General features: G+C 40.3%; 1 protein-coding gene across 1 annotated transcript in view; it reads left to right on the top strand.

Moving 5' to 3' along the window:
* Positions 1–18368: 18368 nt before the first annotated feature.
* Positions 18369–20909, top strand: part of CRYBG3 (crystallin beta-gamma domain containing 3) — a 43903-nt gene continuing 41362 nt past the window's right edge. Inside the window, exons 1-3 of the mRNA XM_034060060.1 lie at positions 18369–19557; positions 20437–20484; positions 20674–20789. Coding sequence (XP_033915951.1) covers positions 18739–19557; positions 20437–20484; positions 20674–20789 — 983 coding nt within the window. The 5' untranslated portion in view covers positions 18369–18738. The remainder of the gene's footprint in view (positions 19558–20436; positions 20485–20673; positions 20790–20909) is intronic.

Here is a 20909-nt window from a genome sequence, read left to right on the forward strand (position 1 = left end):
CATAGATTGGTTTGGGTTAGAAAGGACCTGAATATCATCCAGTTCCAACCCCCATGCCATGGGCAGAGACAGCACATGCTAAACCATGTCACCCAAGACTCCGTCCAGCCTGGCCTTGAACACTGCCAGGGATGGAGCATTTATCACTTATTTGGGCAACCTGTTCTAGCATGTCACCACCATCACAGGGAGGAACTTCTTCCTTGTATCTAACTAGAACTTCCCCAGTTTAAGTTTGAACCCATCACCCCTTGTCCTATCACTACAGTCCCTGATGAAGAGTCCCTCCCCAGCATCCCTGTAGGCCCTCTTCAGATATTGGAAGCTGCTATGAGGTCTCCATGTAGCTTCTCTTCTCCAGGCTGAACAGCCCCAGCTTTCTCAGCCTGTCTTTGGGAGGTGCTTCAGCCCCTGATCATCCTTGTGACCTCCTCTGGACTTGCTCCAACAGCTCCGTGTCCTTATGTTGAGGACGTGAGGAGTGTACACAGTGCTGCAAGTGCTGCAACCCTTGTTTCTGTTTTGCATTTCCTTATGCAAAGTACTTAGTTCCTATGACATAAAGTTAATAGTTCAAAAGATTCATCCCAGGTTTGCATGTTACTTGCATAGTTTGCCTAATTCTGAAAATACCAGCTGGCACTGTGGTGCATCTGTGAGCTGCACTGTTGTCTTCATTTCTGGAGTGGGTTTGGGTAGAGGTGAGTTGTAAATCCTTGAATACTACAGGGATGCTTACATCCCTTTGCTGACCTATCCACTAGTGATTAGTGCAGTATGGGGGAAGCAGGTGGTATTAAAGAAAGGCTAGTGTTTGACTTGGCCTGCTTTAGAAAGCTTACTTAAAAGTTTAACATGGTTAAGTGTCTTGTTCATGTGAAGAAACCAGGTTGTATGGATTTCTTAAGGACCAAATAGTGCCATTCATTCAATTTCTACTCTCACATAAACAATTCCATTTTCAACACATACATCTGATCACTTCAGAAATTGTACCTGCCAGTTATGTTAAAAAGGTGAAAAAGTTATTTCTTGAAGATTAAAGAGCAATGCTCCAGCATCACTAAGTGTAACTTGCAAGGTTTTAAGAAATTGCTGTTCCCAAGGAATTATACTCTGTTCATTAAAACACTTCATCATTAACATGGTCCTGGATGGATTATTAACAAATGAAGTTGAAATAGGATTAATGACCTAATGAATATAGTAGCATTCTGCTGAGCTGAAATGGGTAAGTGTTACCCAGTTCAAACCAATTGCTCTTACCCAAAGATACTGCTAGAATTTGGACAGGACTTTTTGTTCATGTTCTCCTCCTGAGCAGAACAGATTTTATTTGAGAAAAGAAGGGGTAACTTTATTCTGCTTTAATAAACTGGGTTGAAACAGGGATTGAAATTACAGAGATTTTACTGGAGAGATAAAACAGGCAGCAATATGGCACCCACCAAAAAGGATGAGGATCAGGGGGAAGGTATTTCCCAGAACATCTTAGTCCAGGGAAAGAGCATTTGCAAATTGTGAAGCTGAAAACGTGGTTAAATGTGGTGTTTGTGAAGCCTACCAGTGAAGTTGCATCATCTTTAGGGGCAGATGGTGTTGCCAGAAGTTGGATGGGCTTAGGCAGTGGTTCTTGGATCTGTAAGAGCAGCTGAAGAGAATCAGGGGTGTAAATTGGTGAGGATCAGAGCTTGTGTTGTCTCTTGGGGTAGATGCTCAGCTGAATTGTGGGAAGAAATGATCAGATGATTTAAATGAGGTGAAGCCCTGCCCTAATTATTTGCAGTTAGCCTGTAGAGCTGATGGGTAGTTCAGAAGGTTCTGGGTGCAGGGGTAGTGGGGTAGGGCTTTGGCTGTATGGAAACTGCAGTTTGAGCACGGTAGTCTATGGACCTGTGTGAGACTACAAATACATTTGGAAATGAAGCTGTGCAGTTAATTGTCTATGGAGTTGAAGAAAATCTGGCTAAAGAGTGCAACATAACAGGTGAGGATCAGTCTTTGATGCACGAATTAAGTTTGGTTTATCCAAATTCTGTCCTTGATTCCCTTTGGTTTTTCTCAAGTGCAGGTTACCTTGTGTTTGAGGCTATGGTATGTTTGTGTTTTGCTGTTGTGTTCTTGCATGTATTTGCAAGCTGAAAACTGTTCATCTCACAAGCACATACAGATTTGTTTGTGAAACTGCATTTTGAGCAGATTAGAGTCTGAAGTGTGAAAATTTGTTCCTTCTCCCTCAATTTTCCTGCCAGTTGAAGCAATTGTTCTCCATCTGTCCTTCTGTGTTTTACTTCACAGCAGCTGCTTTGTGAATCTTCTAGCCTATGTCATCCTCTTGGCTTTTTGTAGAATAAGGACCTTTTTAGAACAAAAAGAGAGTACAGGGCTTTGTTCTGAAAATGAACCTTTAAAACAACAGATCTGAAAGAAATACAATGCATAGGAGAAAGTTAAAATTAGGGAATTTGGGAATGTGGGAAAATAACAGGGAACATCATCTTTACGTGCTGCTTGTATTTATCTTAGGTTCGTCAAAATGAAGAGAAGAACCATTCCACTGAAGAACTTAGCAAGTCTGAAATCCAGGAGGAGCTGAAAAAGGCTAATAGCCTTCCCAGTTTGATTCCTGGAATCAAAACAGCAGATAAAGAGAAGCAACCCAGAGAAGGTTTCTTTCATTTTCTTGGGAGCTTATTTAATATTGCCACAAGATCTTCTTTGGTAGAATCTAAACCCTCTGCCTTGCAAGATGAACCCAACAGGTGTGAAAAGGATTTACAGAGCACGAATACCCTTCTGGAGGACATACAGGCAAAGAGCCTGAAAATTGAAGAGCCTATCTGTTCCACAGCTACAATAAAAGAGGATGCTGTAAATAAAGATGGTGCTGTCTTAAATAATACTGGGAAAGATGGCTCACAGGATCTGCCAGGAGCCTGGAAACGATCTGCAGATGGACGAAAGTAAGTTTCCTAATCTTAAATATGTTGATGTTTGTTGTGCATGTGTGTGTGCACAGAGCTACCTTGACTAAGTTCTGCTGGCTATATAATGAATGGCTGTCATTTGTAATCATGGTTGGATTGTCCCTAGCTCAGCTTTGTGCAAAGCTCTAGTAGCAGCTACCTTAAATAAATGAGGAAAAGTAGACTGTATATATTATAACTTTAAAGACTGTTTTCTAGAAGTCTCCTGAGTACGGATAGATACCCTCTCTTAACTGACAGATCTACACTGTAAAGTTAGGAGTACATTTGGTATGGTAGCTCTACTTAAAAAAACCCAAAACAAACCAACTATAAAGAGCTTATTTCCATCCACATTGTGTGCTGAATAAAGATTTGAGTGTTTGTCCTTTTTATATCTAACGAGTTCAGTGGTTTTACTTCTACAAATGAGGTTTCCTCATTTCTAAACCATCTTTCCTGGTTTATTTGACTTGGTGATTTTTGTTTGTGTTTTGCTTCCCCCTTTTCTTTGGGGTTTCCCTGTAATGTAAAAAAGGTTCTATAAAATACTCCATTAGCTTAAATGTGGAAGATCCTTAACATTCCTGTAATATTTCCAAATAAGTTTAAAAGAAAAGAAAATGGTGCCAAAGGCACCAGTGTGTGTTTGAGAGTAGAAAAGCAAAAACATTGGCTGTGGTCCACACCATGTATTAAAAAAGTCTTTCTGACTGTGCCATAAACATAGGTAGTAGTATTTAAAAAACCATTTGTAGCTGTTATGTTGAGTATTTGACTATATGTGGGCTGTATGTTGAGTATTTGACTGTATATGCTGAATTCCAGTACAACATAGGTTTGGAGTTGGGTGTTTATGTACACTTATGATACCTGTCCAGTTTTTGGTAGGTGTGTAGATTATGGACTTGTTCACAAGCAGTGAATCTGTAAGTAGTGTTTACTCAGATTGTGATACTACACAGGATATTTTAAATTTAAGCCAAAAGTAATGATTTGGGGTAACTGTTAAGTCTATTGCAGGATGAGAGGATATACTGAGAAGAAATACCTCTTTTTCTCTTTAACTTCTAAAGCTAATTCAGGTTGTGCTCGGTATATTTATCTGTGGTATGTGGAGTGTTTAATCTCCATGTAGGAGGTCAGAGATTCCAAAACTAGCTGCGTAATGAATTTCATTTCCATGTTGGGGATGTCTGCAGTGCTGTGTCGTTGTTTATTGTTCAGTACACTAACAATTTGAGGCATTTTGTTGTTCACCTTTATATTATAAATGTAATGGGTGATCAGGATATGGATAGGGGTTGTGATACCTCTGTAGGTAAGACTGTTTCCACCACCAAAATACAGTACTGTTTGTAACTGATAATAGTAATGATTGTGTTCTCGTGATACTCTGGTTTGGTCTGTGATGTGTTGTTGCTTAGTTCTTATTGCAGGTTCTTATCATAGCAGCACACATCTGACAGAAGCTGTTTCCAAAGTGCATGCAGCAGCCCAGCACCACCACTTCACTGACTAATACAGAAGAGTATTCGGTAGCATACTCTGGAAATTGGCGTTTTCCTGCCTCAGAGACCTTAATCAAAAAAGACAGTAGACATGAATTGATCTTCTTCCCTTTTTACCCCATTCCATGTAGTTTCTTATGCCTTGTATCTCAGCATTATTTCCGCTGTACTTTCTTCGATGCTTGCTCCTTTTCTCACTCTTGCCAGCCACAGTTACTGATTGCATTATTCAGTTTGCAGTTGTAGTTTGTTCTCTATGCAGTTTCTTTTATTTCCTTACACTCTTTCCCAACAAAGTCAATCCTTTTATATCCTGTGCTCCTCTAACTTATGTAGAATTTCTCCTGTATTCAGACAAATATGAATCTTGGAGATTCAACTGAAGGCCCAGTATGTGATGAACTCAACATGGCAGTTGGATCCCCCAGTAAGTGGTTTGGTGGTAGTGATGGTCAACCCCTAAGAAATCAGGCTTTCTTCTTTTGGTTTTTATCTTCAGTCCCCTAGCTGATGCAATAAGGAGCTGGTGCACATTTTGCTTCCAGGTAGAAATCTCTGACTGCTGAAGGCTTTTCAAAGTGTATGCATAAGCTTTGTCTGACTTTCCCATTTTATACATACTTGCAGGCCTGTGGATAGGAGCTGTGGAAGTGCCAGAATGTTTGGGGATGTTTTTGCTGCTCTGTTCATTTGATATTGCTGCATTTGAGATCTTGACCAGGAAACTGATAAGGTGCTAGATAAACTGCACAGCTTAGAGGATCATACGGTCTCAGTCTTCATTTGCATCTTGTGAATTCTTTTTTAGAACGGTGTGCATTAATAAGTTTGGCTTACAGACTTTGGAAGGTGTGAGTGTTAACTTATATAACCTTGCTTGGTTAAAGCATTTTTGAGTTATTTTAGGGTTTTTTTTCAGAGTTACAGGTGGCATTTTCATATTGACTGTATTTTGACATTGTCCTATATTGTTAGATGACCTATATGAATCAGTGTAGATTTGTCTCAGTACAGATGACCTGTCCTATGGTCTGGCAAGCATTATAAAAATCCATGTTGGAGGTAAGGAGAAGTTGGTCTAGATACAGAAAAGAGGTTTTCAAGGGAAAATTCCTACTTTAAGAAAATCTGTGGGGTTTTCATTGTAGCTGTTGTGAAATTGGCCAAGCAGTAAACCAGTCATTTTCCTTTTAGGCTCATGGTCAAAAGTACAGTGTACATACTTCCCTGTCTGACTGAGGATACAAGCAAGTTAATCTCAGTGTAACTTTCATGTATGTTTTTCTCTGACTACACAATGCAAACTGTATTTCTGAAGCAGTCAGTAAAGAGAATAAAATGACAGTGCAGAAGCAGAGATTGTGCTGTTGGCCTTTCTAAATGTTTGAATAGAGGGTAACTTTTTGCCTGTTACGGAAATGATTATGCCATGTTCTTCTCTTTTCATGTTTCTTTCTTTCAATGGTTAAAGGATGTAGAGCAATTTTCTATCTTCAGTACTAGTGAGCTTCTTTACTAATTATTAACCAACTGGTATTCATTTAGAATAGTTAAACTGTAAAAGTACCCCGATTGCTTATGGTTGGCTAGGTGGTTTTGTAGGAAGGACTAAGAAGTAGTTGGAAGTGGGTGCTAAAGCCACACAAATCATTGGGGAGTGGAGTGTGCAAGCTGTAAAACAAAGGAACAGGAAGGTCCATGGATACCATGAAGGGAAGGGGTGATGTGAATATGGTCTTTCGCTAATCTCCTAAGGATTGGGTCCCAAAAGATAGAAGAGACATGCTAGTGATCTGTGTAAATTCAGAGGTACTATTGTTTTTACTTATTGTTATGTTAAACTACAATTTTAGCATTTAATGTAAAAGCAAATGGAAGCTGAGTTCTTTACAAATCCTTAAGACAACTGCATTATTAATCCTACAACTGTTGCCTTTGTCATGAAGAACATTTAAATTAATTGGTTCATTTAAACTACTGTCAAATATTCAATCGGAGGTTATCTGTGGTTAGGGAGGAGGTTGCAGCAGTAAGTGAAAAGTTGTTAGATGGCATAAGCTAACCCAAAACCAAACAACTTTCAGAGCTATAATACATAACAACTGGTCTCAGATGCCTCTACCCAGACAGCTTCATTAATCTCACATCCTTAAAGCAAAACTTTGCAAAATACAGGGAAATCAGACTGCTCTGACCTGTAGGCTGAGGTTAATTTTGCCCTCAGTGGGAGGTTTGGCACTTGCTAAAGGCTCAAGTTTCCAGGCCTTGAGCCAAAGTAAGTGGAATTCATGTTTGTAAGGGACAAAATGTGGAGGTCACATTATTGCTCCATCACCCTGGCTGGTTGGCTCAGAGGTGATTGTACCTTAAGGGCTTCTGCTCCTTAAATGCAGGCAGTGGAAAGTGGTAAAGAAAGAGCACAGAGGACAGAACCATGATAAATTTGGCTAAGTCTCTAGACAACAACTACTGTGGATATAATAATTGCAGCACTGAAGATGGCTGAGAGTTGGGTTGGCTAAGTCTTTGAGTTACTACATCCATTAGTCTTCCATTTGTTTGGGATGGTTGAAGATTTCCTTGCTCCTGGGAAGTGAAGCAAGCAATTGGGCTTGTGGTGTTCTATAAAGGTTAATGATGAAGAGATGAGGTTGGTAAGATACAAGATACCGTTTTGAAGTAATGCTTCAAAAGCTGGAAGTGGGAAAGAAGAATATGGAGTAAGGTATGTACTAAGCACAGAAAAATCTCTAGGGTAAGATGGCAATTTCTGAGTGTAACAGGCTGCTGCGCAGAGGGTTAACTGTAGAAATTAGAAGTTCATGTTTAGTTTTAGCCTTTGCATTGCTCCTTAATGATGTTAAAAGCCTGACTTCTCCCTTCTGTTCCGAGCCTTGTGGACTTGGAAGTGGGAGAGAACTCCCAACCCCACAACTGCAAGGGTTTTCTAACTGTAGGTAGAAGAGGTGAGGGGGTGATTTCAAAAACAAATGCTCCAAACAGAATGCTTTTACTCTGCACCCTCCCAGGAGCCAAGTCATAGAATCATAGAATCATTGTCCTCATAATAGTTAAATGAGATTATTGCAAAATGTTTAATTCAGGAAATTAAACAGAAAGCCTTGAGGAGAGACCAGTTTCTGACCATTTAAAGTTCTCCTCTGTTCCACGTTGTTGTTTTTTGTGAGGGGTTGTTTTGTTCTGACTTACTTCAAGTGTAGTAAGCCTGTTGCTATACCTATAATTGCATGGTCTTTCCCATCTTAGTACTGTCAAAAAACCTTACCCTTTATTTTGCTCTGCTGTAAATATGTCTAATAAAACCCTTCAGGTCTACATAATTCTGGTTAACATTTCTGTTTTGGAGGTTGTCATTCACCCTCGTGTTACTGGTCAGATGCAGGCTTGTGATACAGAAGCTATTTACCCCTCTAGTTTGTCTGATGGATTGTGTGTTGCGGTTTTGATTCAGTCAGTAGCAGCAGCATTCATCTTTCCCTACAGATGCCTTTGGCAGACAGTCAAGAGTAAATGAGTGGAAAATAAATCACTTAATTCCAAGCAATGGTCTCACCAGGTAATTCCTGAGGAATAATGCAGAAGTGTGGGGAAGCTGCTGCTTTTGTTGAATTCACATCTGTCTTGTGGTCAGAGCTATGTCCTCCTCTGTAATTGCCTTCCCAGATCCTATTTTACTTAGAGAACCTGAACATTTAAAACCATAAGTGTACACACAGCACAGCAGTGTCCATCCATCCATCTGTTGGGTGATGACAGTAAGAGGAAAACGAGCACTGTGTTGATTACTTCTGTTGTACTAATATAGCATAAAGATTCACATTGTGCAGGCAAATATACATGGTTATATAGTAATAAAAAGCCCATCACAAATAGGGGAGACAGCTGCTTCCCTCTGTAGTAACAGGTTGCCTTGGTTGTGGCTCTGGAGAACACCAGGACAGCTGTGGATGCCAGGGAGTTGTGCCTGTATGTGCCCTGCATGCCTTTTTGGACCTAGACTGGTTAGTTTTGGTCATAATTCCCTGATGCAGTTTGCCATGCAGACATGTGAAGCAGCACAAGGAGAAGTGGGAGGCAGAGCTATGTATCTTGGGTTGGGGAAAATGGTATAGTGGGAGGCATAGTAATTCATCTTCCGATAGCTTTCTGCTTCCTGCATTCAGAAACAGACCATGGATGTGCAGTGTTGTTCAGTTCGTGGTGCTCAGACTGACAGGGAGTCATTGCTGAGTGTGACCTGCTGCCACTTCAGAGAGGTATGAACTATGTGGATGGCTCTACCCTTCTAGGCCAGCCTGTTACGACCCAAAATGGATTTAGAAGGCTGTCCTTGGGACAGCATCAGGATCATCTTGGCCCTTATTGTCTTGGTGAGCTGTGGAGGAAGGCCTCCAGCAGTGATTGCAGGGTTATTACCCAAACTCTCATGGAAGGATTTAGTGTTAGGTCACTAAAGAAGAGGGTTTTGTTCTTAAATATTTCCTTCCAGGCACATCTCTATGCATATCTTAATTTGAGCAAGCTACCCTTTAACACTACTCACAGACATTCAGATTTAGGTGACAGCCCAAGCATATGTGGTTCAACTGAAAGATGCTGTGCTGAGGTTTTAGTGACCCGTTCCAACAGTGGGTTGGGTGAATTACAGGGCTCTGCTGTAGGAGAAATGCAGGTCTAAGCCTGCCTGCCAGAGGAGGATGCCTGCCCAGAGCTGGGACGTGGGCCAAAGGAAAGGTTCTTGTTGGCACCGAAGCAAGGATTTCTGTTTCTGAAGGATGAAAGGTTCAAGTTTAAGTAATTCATAACAGATGCATGATGGAAAATGAAGCTAAACTAATTAAGCTGAAAATTAATTTACAGGATGGTTTTTCCCCACTGAGCTTTTTATAAAAAGGTTGTTAAACTGCGCACTGTATTCAATTAATAGTGATTGTTTCTTGGAAACAGCATTTTCCAGTGTGATCTTGAAAGAAAGGAGCTACCTGTAATGTAGTTGTTCAGGTGTCCTAGGCCTTTAAATTGTCAATAAGGGCTTAATCCTCATCCTTCATGAGGATCATCTCATCCTTCATCATCACTGTTGTTCGGGTGGCAAGTAGTGCCAGAGAGAGGGTCTGAAGCTTCCTTTAGAGGGATTTCCTAGCTTTAATTCTTCATTACATATGAGAAGTCAAGAGTAGTGGTTTAGTCCCTTGAGAAGGCTACAGGGAAACCTTACTGCTGGCCTCAGTCCTCTTATGGAGGCCTTAGAGGAGAGGGAGGCAGACTCCTCTGAGAGATGTGCAGTTGGGACAAAAGACTGCAGGAATATGGGATATTGGGAAATGTGTTTTTGCCATGAGGGTGGTCAAACCCTATGGCATGTGCACAGGGCTCCTGTCCCAAAGGCCCATCCTCAGAGTTGCTTGGAAGTGGTAGGATGAGACCCTAAGCACTCCAAACTGGTTGGCATGGTTTGGAACAAGAGTTGAATTGAAAAGTGTGACGATATCCCATGGTCCTTTCCAGCCTGTATTACAGCTCCCTGCCCAAAGACATGGCCAGCTTTCACAAGGCAACATTGTGCCATCCAGCCTGTGAATGTGATTTGGGATAGGACCTGAATATCTGAGTGTGAACAGAGGGGAAGGGAGAGCTGAACTACATGGGGTGCAGGGGAGCAAAGTAGATGTGCAGGATACTTCCCATAGCTATGGGGCAGAAAGGTTGACTGCTGCTGGGCACTGGGGAAGATGACAATGAAGCACCAAGTCCTTAGTGCAGGTCATGATCTTGCAGGTGTTTTAGGTCTGCCTTGGTCTGTGCATTGTTCCTTGAGATTCAAAGAGTAGCATTGCTTTCCCAGACTTGGAAGATAATCAAGAAGTATTACCATGAAGGACAAAAGGAAGGAAAAGCATTCCTTCCAAGGATACAGAGACTACATTTGCTTTTATTAAAATTGTCATTGACTCTTAATTGTGTGTATGGAACATTAGCTTTGAAATTTCCTGCAGAATCAACTGTGTGCAAATCACTTTGTTCAACCAAACTTTTTGACCTTTTGAAATACACATTTTAAAGTCCCAGGACACAAAATGTTTCAGACCTCAGATTTAAATCACAACAGTATCCCCCCTCTGGCTAAAAAAAAATCATCATTTTCTTTCATCTGAGTTGTATATGGCAAGTTTTCGGTTTGGTTTTCATGAAGATCTAATGTGTGTAGAAACCAGCTGGCTAAGTTGGATTCCATCAGAAGGTTTTTTGCAGTGGCTTTAAGACGGTTATTTCCAGACAAAGGACCTTAAATAATTCAGGAAAGCTGCCAGTTAAATATGCAGTAAGAAGAAAGCTAAGTGGAAAAAATGAAAACAAACAATAGCATGATTTTGTAATAGTCAGGGAGGGATAGACTGGAACCAGAAGAGCCAGACCTATTTAGATCAGTGGTTTTCCTGTAGCCTGCAGATCTGTCTTCTCTGGGAGATGCTTCTGAGGAGTCAGCAAGGGGAGATTAGGGATGGTCACACATGTGCTTGATAAAGCAGAACACCGTTAGGCTAGGGAGAAAACCCCTGGGAAAGTGAGGAATGAGGGGAAAATGGCTATTGCATGTCCTTGGGCACTGCTAAGCCTGAGCTAGGGAGGTTGGACCTAAGCAGTGATGCTGATTCTAGGGGCTTTCTAGCATGGGTGCCATGCTGCGCAAATGGCTTGGGTGTCTGAGATGCTGTACCCATGTAGTGCTGTACCCTGCTGTATTGTCTTCATCCTTTTGAAAATAGGTCTAGAGATGTCTGCTTTCCATGTTATTGTATGGTACAAAATGGTACCGAGATTGGAGGGGTCACCATCTTGATGACATACACTTGAAAAAGATGCTTACAGTGTCTTTATGGATACACTGAAATAAGTCATTCAAGGTGTAGTAGGTTTCCTCCTGCTTCAGGGCTTCAAAACCAACAAGGTTGTTTTATAATGGTTGTTATGTGTCTATTATTAACTAATGCCACTTTTTGGACAAGTTAATAAAGATGTCTGCCATATGACATGTCAGAAGATGCTCACCTCTTCTTGAGTTATCCCCTCTTGAACTTTCTATTTTTCTTTAAAAATAGAAGAAAGCTCTACAAGCACCAACTTTTGACACATTTAATGTAACTCATGTTGACATCCTCTCTTGTTGCTGTCAAACAATCTTTTGTGAAACTGAATTAAGGCTTTATAGGGAATTGAATAGCTTCTTGTGAAGAATGGAAAGAAGGAATCTCCCAGTATTTGAAATATGTGACAGAATACGCAGTGGGTTCTGTGTATAATCAGGCTTTCATCTGTATCCTTGTATGAGTTGATAAAAAAGCTTTACAAAGGGTTTTTTAAGGTAGTTTCTGAACTGACATGTTCATTTGATGATCAGAAATTACTTTAAATGTCTATAAAATAAGTTTTTAGTGACACTTTCAGAAGATTTTGTGACACAGGCTCCTTCTAAATGTATTTCATAAGGCTTGCAGCTGAATTGCTGCTGCATGAGAATGTGGGTTTTCAGTTTTTGCATGTCTTGTGTTCAAATTGAACGTCCATCTCTGCTCTATAAATGCATTAGGACTAAAAGGTCTGTTGGCAAGAAGCAAGTTTTGGTATCAAATCAGTTGCAGTGTCTGTGAAGAAAAGGTTGGTTCCTTTTCAAACTGGCATCTGTTGAGTAATTCTTGGTAGAAGCAAGTCTGCAGGAAAACAGAGCTGTGTGTTAGGAGATCCTGGCAGAGTATGAGGTTCTGCAGCTGTAGAGGTGCTGTAGCCAGTGCAAGTCAGGATTGGGTTTGTGCACAGAGCTCCATAGGGCAGGTTGCTTTGGGTTGTGCTCAGACTTGGTCAGTTTTGAGCATAAGATTCCCTCAGAAGACAGCAAAAAGAATTGGGACAAATGATAAAGGGAGACACACAGGCAAAAAGAAAGTTCTGAGGGTGTTTTACCTAACCATGTGTGATAAATAGTATAATGGTTTGTTGGGATCTGATCAATGTAGATACAGTACCCCATCTTTCTGGCTTCTTCTTGTCATCCCCGTATATGCAGTCTTCTGTAAAGTTAACCTATTCAGTCTATTTCTGAATGCTTTGGATTTGAGAATTGCTGAGTTCATGGTAGAAATTTGAAGGCAAAGTTGGGTATGGGAGAGAAAATGAAGACTTTCCAGGTGTTTTGCTGGCGCACTAGTTCTCATGTTTATAGATAGATTCTGACTTCTTACCTCTGTGTATCAGACAAAATATCAACCATTAAATGAAAAATATGCAGGAAAAGTTAACTGTGTTCAAGTCATTTATTCAATGGTTTTGGTGGAAATGGCTTGGGAGACATGCTGTTGATGCATGACTTTCCTGTTTCCTTTATAACTTAATATACCTTGCTAATATACCCTATATTGAGATTCTGCTGAACCCTTCATCAGAGATTACAATGAATTTAACCTCAATACAAACTTAATTTTCATGTTCTCACAATATCTGAATTCCAATATGCATGTATTATGGCATCATCCTGAATATACCTACCAATGTTAAATATGTGTATAAATGACTTTATGTTTGAATGTTTATGGATATGAATAATTTCCCTTTTAGTTCACTTGTACTCTTTGCATGTCCAAATACTGCACAAAAAGGGAGTTCACTTGTGATTTTATATAATACTAAGCTTCCTCTTCAAAATAACATTGAAGTAAGAATCTGGGCCTCTAAAGCCTTATGCAAAAAGAGATTCTCTTTCAGATTGGAAAATCCATTCTATTTTTATATTCTTCTGTATGTGTTGAGAGAATACATGCTCCAAATCCATACTGATAATATTTGAAGTTACAGCTACTCAATGATACTCATTTAATTTGCTGTTCTGTTTTGCTTAGTTGAGTTTATCTTCTTTTTGTCACTTAAATTATTTATCCTCAAGAGCTGTACTAACTTCTCAATAAATGTGAACCAATAGTAACCTGCAAAGAGCTTTTAAAAATGCCATTAAGATACTTTTTACCTATTGCAGTGCTTTCATATAAGAAATCAGAATCCTACCTAATGTTTCTTTTAAGGAGACCCTTCTGAAAGGGGAAAGGCAGTTTCCCAGACAGGTGAATGGCTGCTTCCAGCCACCAGGTTAGCAGATATAGGGCACAGTGGATTAGAGTTTGAAAGGGTTTATTCTTAGCTTAGGTGGAAGCTGTGGCAGAATGGAGTTGAGGCACAGTCTCAGAGTCTGCTTTCTCCTAAGGTGAGGAATGGAAAAGCTGATAGTCCCATTCATATTTCACTGCCTGATTTACGTAAGAATCCTTTAACTGACAAAGGGGGGAAAGGAGAAGCATTAGAAAGAAAGGTATTTGTGATGTCTTTATTTTTACAAGAGAAGGAAAAAACTGCTCCTCCAGAAAACTGGAAGTGACAGGCTCTGAATTTATCCCTAGTATTATACAGAAAGAGCAGTGAAGGATCAGGATCACAGTTTTTCCATGCTGATTCTTCTTATTTGCTAGGTTTTGCATTCACCTTTTTTGCTGTTAAATTTATGACTAATGAATGTCCTAGATCTAGCAATCCCATGTCACATTTCTTACTTTGGTATTTCTTCCAGCACTGAAACAGTTCTCATTTTGACCTGATCTCCATTCAGTCTCTTTCCTTACCATCTTGTGGTTTAGAAAGCTTCACCTGTTGTATACTTTTATCCACATGTTTTGCTTCTCATCATCCTTTCCATAACAATATATTGAGAGCTTGGGTAAAAATCTTAAGTTTTGATTAAATATTTTAATCAACATTAGTACAGAGGTGTTTTTCCCGAATTTTAAAGAATAGGCCTGCTTTACCTGTTATATACCCTGCTATATACTAGGGTATATAACATCTTCACAAAAGTATGCTTATTTCTGTCACTGCATCACTTGCCTTCTGCTAGACCAGTCAGCATTTGGAAGTTAAGTTGACTTTTTCAGTAAATGGTAGTGTGTATGTATCATTTGTCACACAAACCCCTATTTAAGAAGAGCAGGAAAAGTAGGAAAACAGTGGTGTGCAGAGTTTGTGCTAACCAATGGAGGAAATTTGTACATCATCTACAGTTTGTATTAACCTTTATTATCCCACTGGTTATTTAGTCTTTCTTGTGCTGATAATGATGATTCTTGTTACAGGCAGATACAGCGGAAGCCAGAAGCCCCTGCAGTCACTTATGCAACATATCGAGGTTCTGCAAGGATTAGGCAGCTACTGAAGAATCAGTCAGAAACAGCTGAAAAAGGAGAAGAAAGTATTGAGAACACAGGTGCTTCGGTGGTCAGAGAGAATGGGGAAATCCATACAACTGTGCCTCTGAAATCAGAACACTTAATAAAGAAAATGGAGAAGATGAGGATAAAGGTCATGAAGTTGATGCCGTAGTAAATTCTTCTGCCATTAAAATGGGAAGGAAAAGGTCTGGTAAAGCTCAACACTGCATGGGTAGCAGTAAATATGAAATAACAGCAAATGCCACAACTTCTCATGAGATAGACCTCCGACCTACACCTGCTTTAACTGCAGCAAATGTTAAAAGGACATATTCACTAGACTCATTACTACCAACTAGTAGTAGAAATGGTGAGATCTTAACCAGTTCCACTTCCCAGATTACCAGTTCCCTTAAAACAGGTTCTGCAAATGATTTGTTCAGCAAAGAGGATGGGCTGCTGCGGGATGCAGAAGCTGTGTTTCAGACAGACAAAAATGCCTCTTCTAACTTTGATGAAGAAAATGATTGTAATAAAACAGCTAATAAGGTGGCCACACATGAAGTGCAGGATGGTTGTTTACATTCACCCAAATCAAAAAGTGAGACAGTTAATGAAGAACTGCAGGTGAAGAAGGGAGAATTTTGCTGTAATCATCAAATGGATCTTCACTCAGAGCTACCATTGGATGTCCATAGACTTCATTCCAGTACCCCTACATTTCAGCAGCGAGTGGGTCAGCATACAGGTAGTGCAAATAAAAACAGTGATCCAAGAAGTGATACACAGACAATCGTGGCAGCTGTAGAAGGAGAGCAAAATCCACAGAGCTTTATTGCTACTGTTCCTTTGCCTTTTAGTGAACAAGTACCTACTTTGCTTAGCATGGAGTCCAAAGGAGAAGAATGTGTAGCTGCAGGTAACCTAACTACTTCAGTGTCATCTGTTAAAAATGATGAAGATACTGTCGTGGACAGGGGGACTTGTAATGAAGAGCTGTTAGGGAAATCAGTACTTACACAAAGCGATCACCAGTTAACCCATGTGGAGAATTCTGAGGATACTGCTGCACAGCAGACTTTTTTACCTGGTCTGGAAATTGAGGGTGAGGAATCAGTGAAGGTTTTACCTCAAGTTGCAGTGGGAAACCTTGCCAATGTATCATCATGTGTAAATGGGTGTGAAAGTGTGAAATCTGACTTTGATGATCTGACAGCACCTCTCTCTGTAACTTATGAGCCTTCCTTTGAAACTGGAGCCTGTTGTTCAGCTCCTCTACATCCAAGTTGCAAGCTCAAAAATAGAACTGTAGAGAAAAGAGAAGCTAGTTTGAAAGGTGAGAGAGAGACTCTTCCTTGTTCTGATCTTGAACATGAGAAGAGCAAAGCCTTTGAGCCTACAGAGATGAGCATCTCTGAAAATCCTATTACTGTCCACAACCATGGTCCTGTTTCCCTTGAAAGTGTTCAAGATACTCCTGCAAAACCACTAGCTACGCTCACAGAAGGTAACACAGCAAAGCCTGCACCTTGCTCTTTAATCCCTGTTGACAAGACACATGATTGTACTGCTGCCACTTCTAAAATTGACAAGACTGGTAAGCCTGAGGTTGCTTCTGTTCCTCCTGAGTGTAAAGATTGCATCTTTGAACTCCCCTCTCATATTTCTGAGATGAAGGAGAAAAATCAGGATTCTCATTCTTACTTGAGAAACGGAGGAAGACCTTTGACAAATCATTCTGCTTTTGTCTGTGAAGATGATGTTGATGTAGACATCGTTCCTGAATCTCCACTCATTCCTGAAGATAGGTGTGTTAATTTTACAGGCAGTAGTAAGTTTTAGGCTGTCACCCACAGTACTTGATTCTTCAGCTGACAACCAAGGGAAACTGCCTTCTCCTGCCACTCACTCTGAAAATGGCCAGACTGCTAGATGGTCTGCTGCTTCTCAACAGGACAGCCTGATTTTTCCAGCTGCTAAGCCTAGGAGAATAATTCCAGAGGACAGAATGACCAAGGTGGCACCTTGCTCAGGATACCCAAGAGCTTCGTGCCCAGCTGGTTCCCTGGAACCTGAGCTTAGTCTAGCTACACTTGACAGCTCTGCTGTAGGAGTAGATGTGGGGCATGTTTGCATCCCCAGCCCCACTTCACCTGCTCTGGGATCCAGAGAAGCCTCCAACCTTTCTGCCGTGCAAATGTTGGGCATTGCTCAGGGGAGCAATAACTCTCCCAGTCACAGAACCAGTGATGCTGTAGAGGAGGCCTCCTGCACGCAACAGGCAGACAGAAGTGTCTTGGCAGAGGCAATGCCTTTGAAGTCTTTGGAAACAGCATCTGAGTCAGCCTGTACTGAGAGTGCGTGTGGAAGTGCAGTAGGACAGGTGATACTTGGTTACTGTCCTCCTATCTCAGAAGCCCCTGAAATAGGTGCTGCACCTACAGAGTTGAATGAGCTGTGTTCTGAGGAGGTAGGGGAAGATAATGATGTGAAGGGACAAGAACATGCTAAATTCCAAGATGCTGCTGTTTTGTTTAAAAAAAGCTGAGGAAATAGTGGACTCAGTTTTACACTTGGCTATAGAAGAAATAATAGCAAAAGAGGCCATTGGTGTTGGTCAGCTTTGTGGGAGCAAAGATAGTTTAATAAATATGGATGTTCTACATGATCAGAAAGCTGAAACTGTGCAGCTGAAAGCAGAAGTCCAGTCAACTGTGCAGTCATTAAAGCATTTTAATGAGAGCAGTAGAGAAGGCTCATCTTCAGTTAGAAGAAATGAAACAAATCATCAAGATGCAAAGATGCTGTCTTACACCCATGATAGAACTGACCTGCACAGTGCATTAATGCTAAAAGCAAAAGAAGCAGTTGATGAAGTCATTAACTCAGCCATACAGAAATGGGCATCCAGTCAGCAGCAAGGCAGTGAAAGGCCCTCTGAAAAGGTCGAGCCTCAACCGAAGGCTGAAACACCATCAGTTTTTAACCTGGATATCCATTTACCTACCAAAGCACAGAACCTAACAGAAAAGAAAGAAACCTGGAGTGTAACTGTAAACTGCGAAAAGGCAGATTGCCCAGATCCTCCTTTGCTTCCAAATAATATGGCAAATGGCATAGACTGGCCCCAGAGAGGTGAAAAGATACCAGATAATGTGTTTACATGTCAAGCAAATGGTTTTCTACCCACTGGAAGTTCAGCAAGGCCAGAATCAGATCTTATGACACCAGTAAAAGAGAAAGACAATAGAAAGGAGGGTGAATATGTGGCTGCAGCAGAGATGTGTAGCAAAGCTGGAGCATCAGCAACTAATAGAAAATGTGATGGATCTTTACATTTAATACATAAAGATGCTACTGTGACTGAAGAGATGCTTTTGTCATTGCAGTTAAAGGATTCCTGCAGTAATACAAATATGCCGGTGTGTTCATTGCAGCCAGTTATAAATGATAATTTGTCATCTTTTATGCCTGATGAAGAATGTATCAGCATGCAGAGTGAATCTAAAGACAGAAGCAGTGCTTGGGGGTCTCTGGAAAAAAGGGCAGAGGACAGACTTCCTGAACACTGCAGTAGAGAGACTGCAGAAGTACCTGCACAAGTAAAAGCAACCTTAGAAGATTTAAAGGCAGTGGAGAGTAAAGAGGAACTAGCAGAAGGGGCAAGTGAAATAGCAGAGGTTGATGCTGGGTTAAATACACAGTTCATTGTACCTGAGTTGTCTGTAACTGGAGAGGATGATGAAGAGGAAAACTGCTTCAGCACAGCTGTTGCCCAAAATAATGGGAATCTGCAGCAGGTACAGGTGAAAGATGAAGATATGAAGAGAAATGATCAGCTTCAAGAAAATGGTCTGTATTCTGATGATGTCCTGAAGGAATCCACAGATGTTTTGGCCTTTTCTCCACTAATGGAACAGTGGGAAAAACAGTTCTTTCACTATCATTTATGAAGGTGCTCTTCAAACTGAGAACAAATCTGTCTCAACTGATGACATGCAAACTTGTTTGCTTTCTTCTTCTGATTTGCGTTCAGATAGTATAGGTCATTTAATGTGTGAAAGAGCAAAGAATAAGCATGAGCCAACCTGCCTTTATGGGAAGGATAACAAGCTGAATGAAGCAACAGATAGCCGTAGCTCAGAGTCATTTCTGAGCGTGGAGGCCAAGCGCTATAGAGTATATCCTTTCTCTTTGTCTCCAATATATGAAGACGACAGCTCTCAAGAAGATTTACTTTCCACAGATGTGTCACCAGAAGGCCACCCAAGTGGAATATCTAAAGATAACACTGACCACGCTTCTGTGCTTTCTCTTCTCCAGTCAGTTTCTGAGCGCTTACAGTTTACTTCTCAGTTCAGTAAAGAGGAGGAGGAAGAGGAAGGAGTGGAGGAGGAGGATGAGGATGAATCATCATATGAAGAAAATACGCTTAATGTTGAGAGAGAAGAAAACTGTTTTTCCGGTCAGTGGAAGGGAAATTTAAAACCAACCCTTCAATCAAATGACCAAAATGGGTCTTTGTTTTCTGAACAATCACTTTCTCTTTCAAAAGAGCTTGACTCTAAAGAGCAGCCAGAACCGTTTCCAGATGCAGCTCCCCCCAGTCAAACACCTTGTAAGCCAGTTCCACAGAAAGCTAGTGCTGCTCTAGAGCATCCTCCTCCAAGTGTGTACTACCAGTACTTGAAATCTGCCAGCAGTTGCCCCTCTGAGAAGGGAACCAGGTTTGGAAGCCTTCTCCAGGATATGTTTCTGCCAAAGATTCATTGGTCTCAAGACAACACCATGCCAAAACTGGGAGAGTTGTCAGCGGTAAGATGTTGTGTCACCTACTATTAATAATCAAAGCGATTAGCCCCGATTCCAAATTACTCTCTCCCTGTTCTGCTTACTCCCTTTTTAAGGTTAATTCTTTTATCATAAACAAAAGTAATTAAGCTGTTTAAGATCAGAGGTTGTTTTGGGTTTATATGCATAAGAGCAAGTCTGTATATTAGAAAAACACATCTTTGTCCATGTTAAGGACATTTCAGCTTGAAGAAGATGGAATTTTGCATCAAAAGTGTTATTTTATTCCACTTCTGAGATTAGTAGAGCTCTATTGTCCAAAAAAAACAAACATCTGCTTACTGGGCTAATAAATACGATTTATTGTGGTCTTCTACAATTGTAGCTCGATTAACACGTAAGAAATGTAGCTGCTTCCAAAGATGAGCATTTTTATTTAGATAGTTATTTATAGCTTATATAAAGCAATGGCAAATGAGGGTATGGGAACAGTTCTTTCAATATTTAGAAACTGAAAATGACACATAGACAAATTGTGTAACTGAAGAAAATCTTTCCATGATGTTGAGAATATTTCAGCCTATGTTAGAGGTCTCTTTTGGTTTTGCCACTGTTAAGATACATAGTTTATTGTTTGCTGAGAAATGGTAATGCGTTTCCAGAAGTTATAACTTTTACAATAGTTCTTCCTTTCTAGCACTTACACTTTCTGCTTATTGTTTGATTGTTTTACATCAACTCTAGATGACAGTGAAACAAGTCTCTGTTTCTGCTCTGATGTTTTTGCAACTGTTTCTACAGATGCATATGTTTATAGAAATAGTGAACTCAGAATAATCTGTCTATGCTTCGTGCTACTGTTGTAGATGTTAATAGTTGTTTTCCATGTCCTTTTAATTTCAGAACCTCATTGACAGGGCAAGTCTCAAATATAATCCAAGACCAGGAAAGGTAAGTAAGCAGAATTTGTGTCACATAGATCAATATGATACATGCAGTCATTTGTCATATGTTTCCTAGTTGTTAATGATGCATATACTTGGGCAAAAAGTTGAATAGGTTTTGTTCCATGCAGAAAATAACTGTCTACACTGCATGTTGCAATGGAACCTTATTTGTATGCATTGTATTTTGTTTCAGATTATTATTTATGATATTTATGGTGACAAAAGTAAACAAGAAGTTCATTCTGATGTGCTAGATGCCACGTCCTGGATCTTTCCCATTGGAGCATTACTGAGGATAATTAGAGGATGGTAAGAAATCCAGGTCATATTTAAATAGTTTCTGAAAGACTGTGTATGTTTCTCTTGTACTTGCATTTATTTATGACACACATCTGATCTGCAAGAGTGTCTTTTTCTTTCTTTGTAATT

This window comes from Melopsittacus undulatus, chromosome 2, assembly GCF_012275295.1.
Source record: "Melopsittacus undulatus isolate bMelUnd1 chromosome 2, bMelUnd1.mat.Z, whole genome shotgun sequence".
NCBI classification, from domain to species: Eukaryota; Metazoa; Chordata; class Aves; order Psittaciformes; family Psittaculidae; genus Melopsittacus; species Melopsittacus undulatus.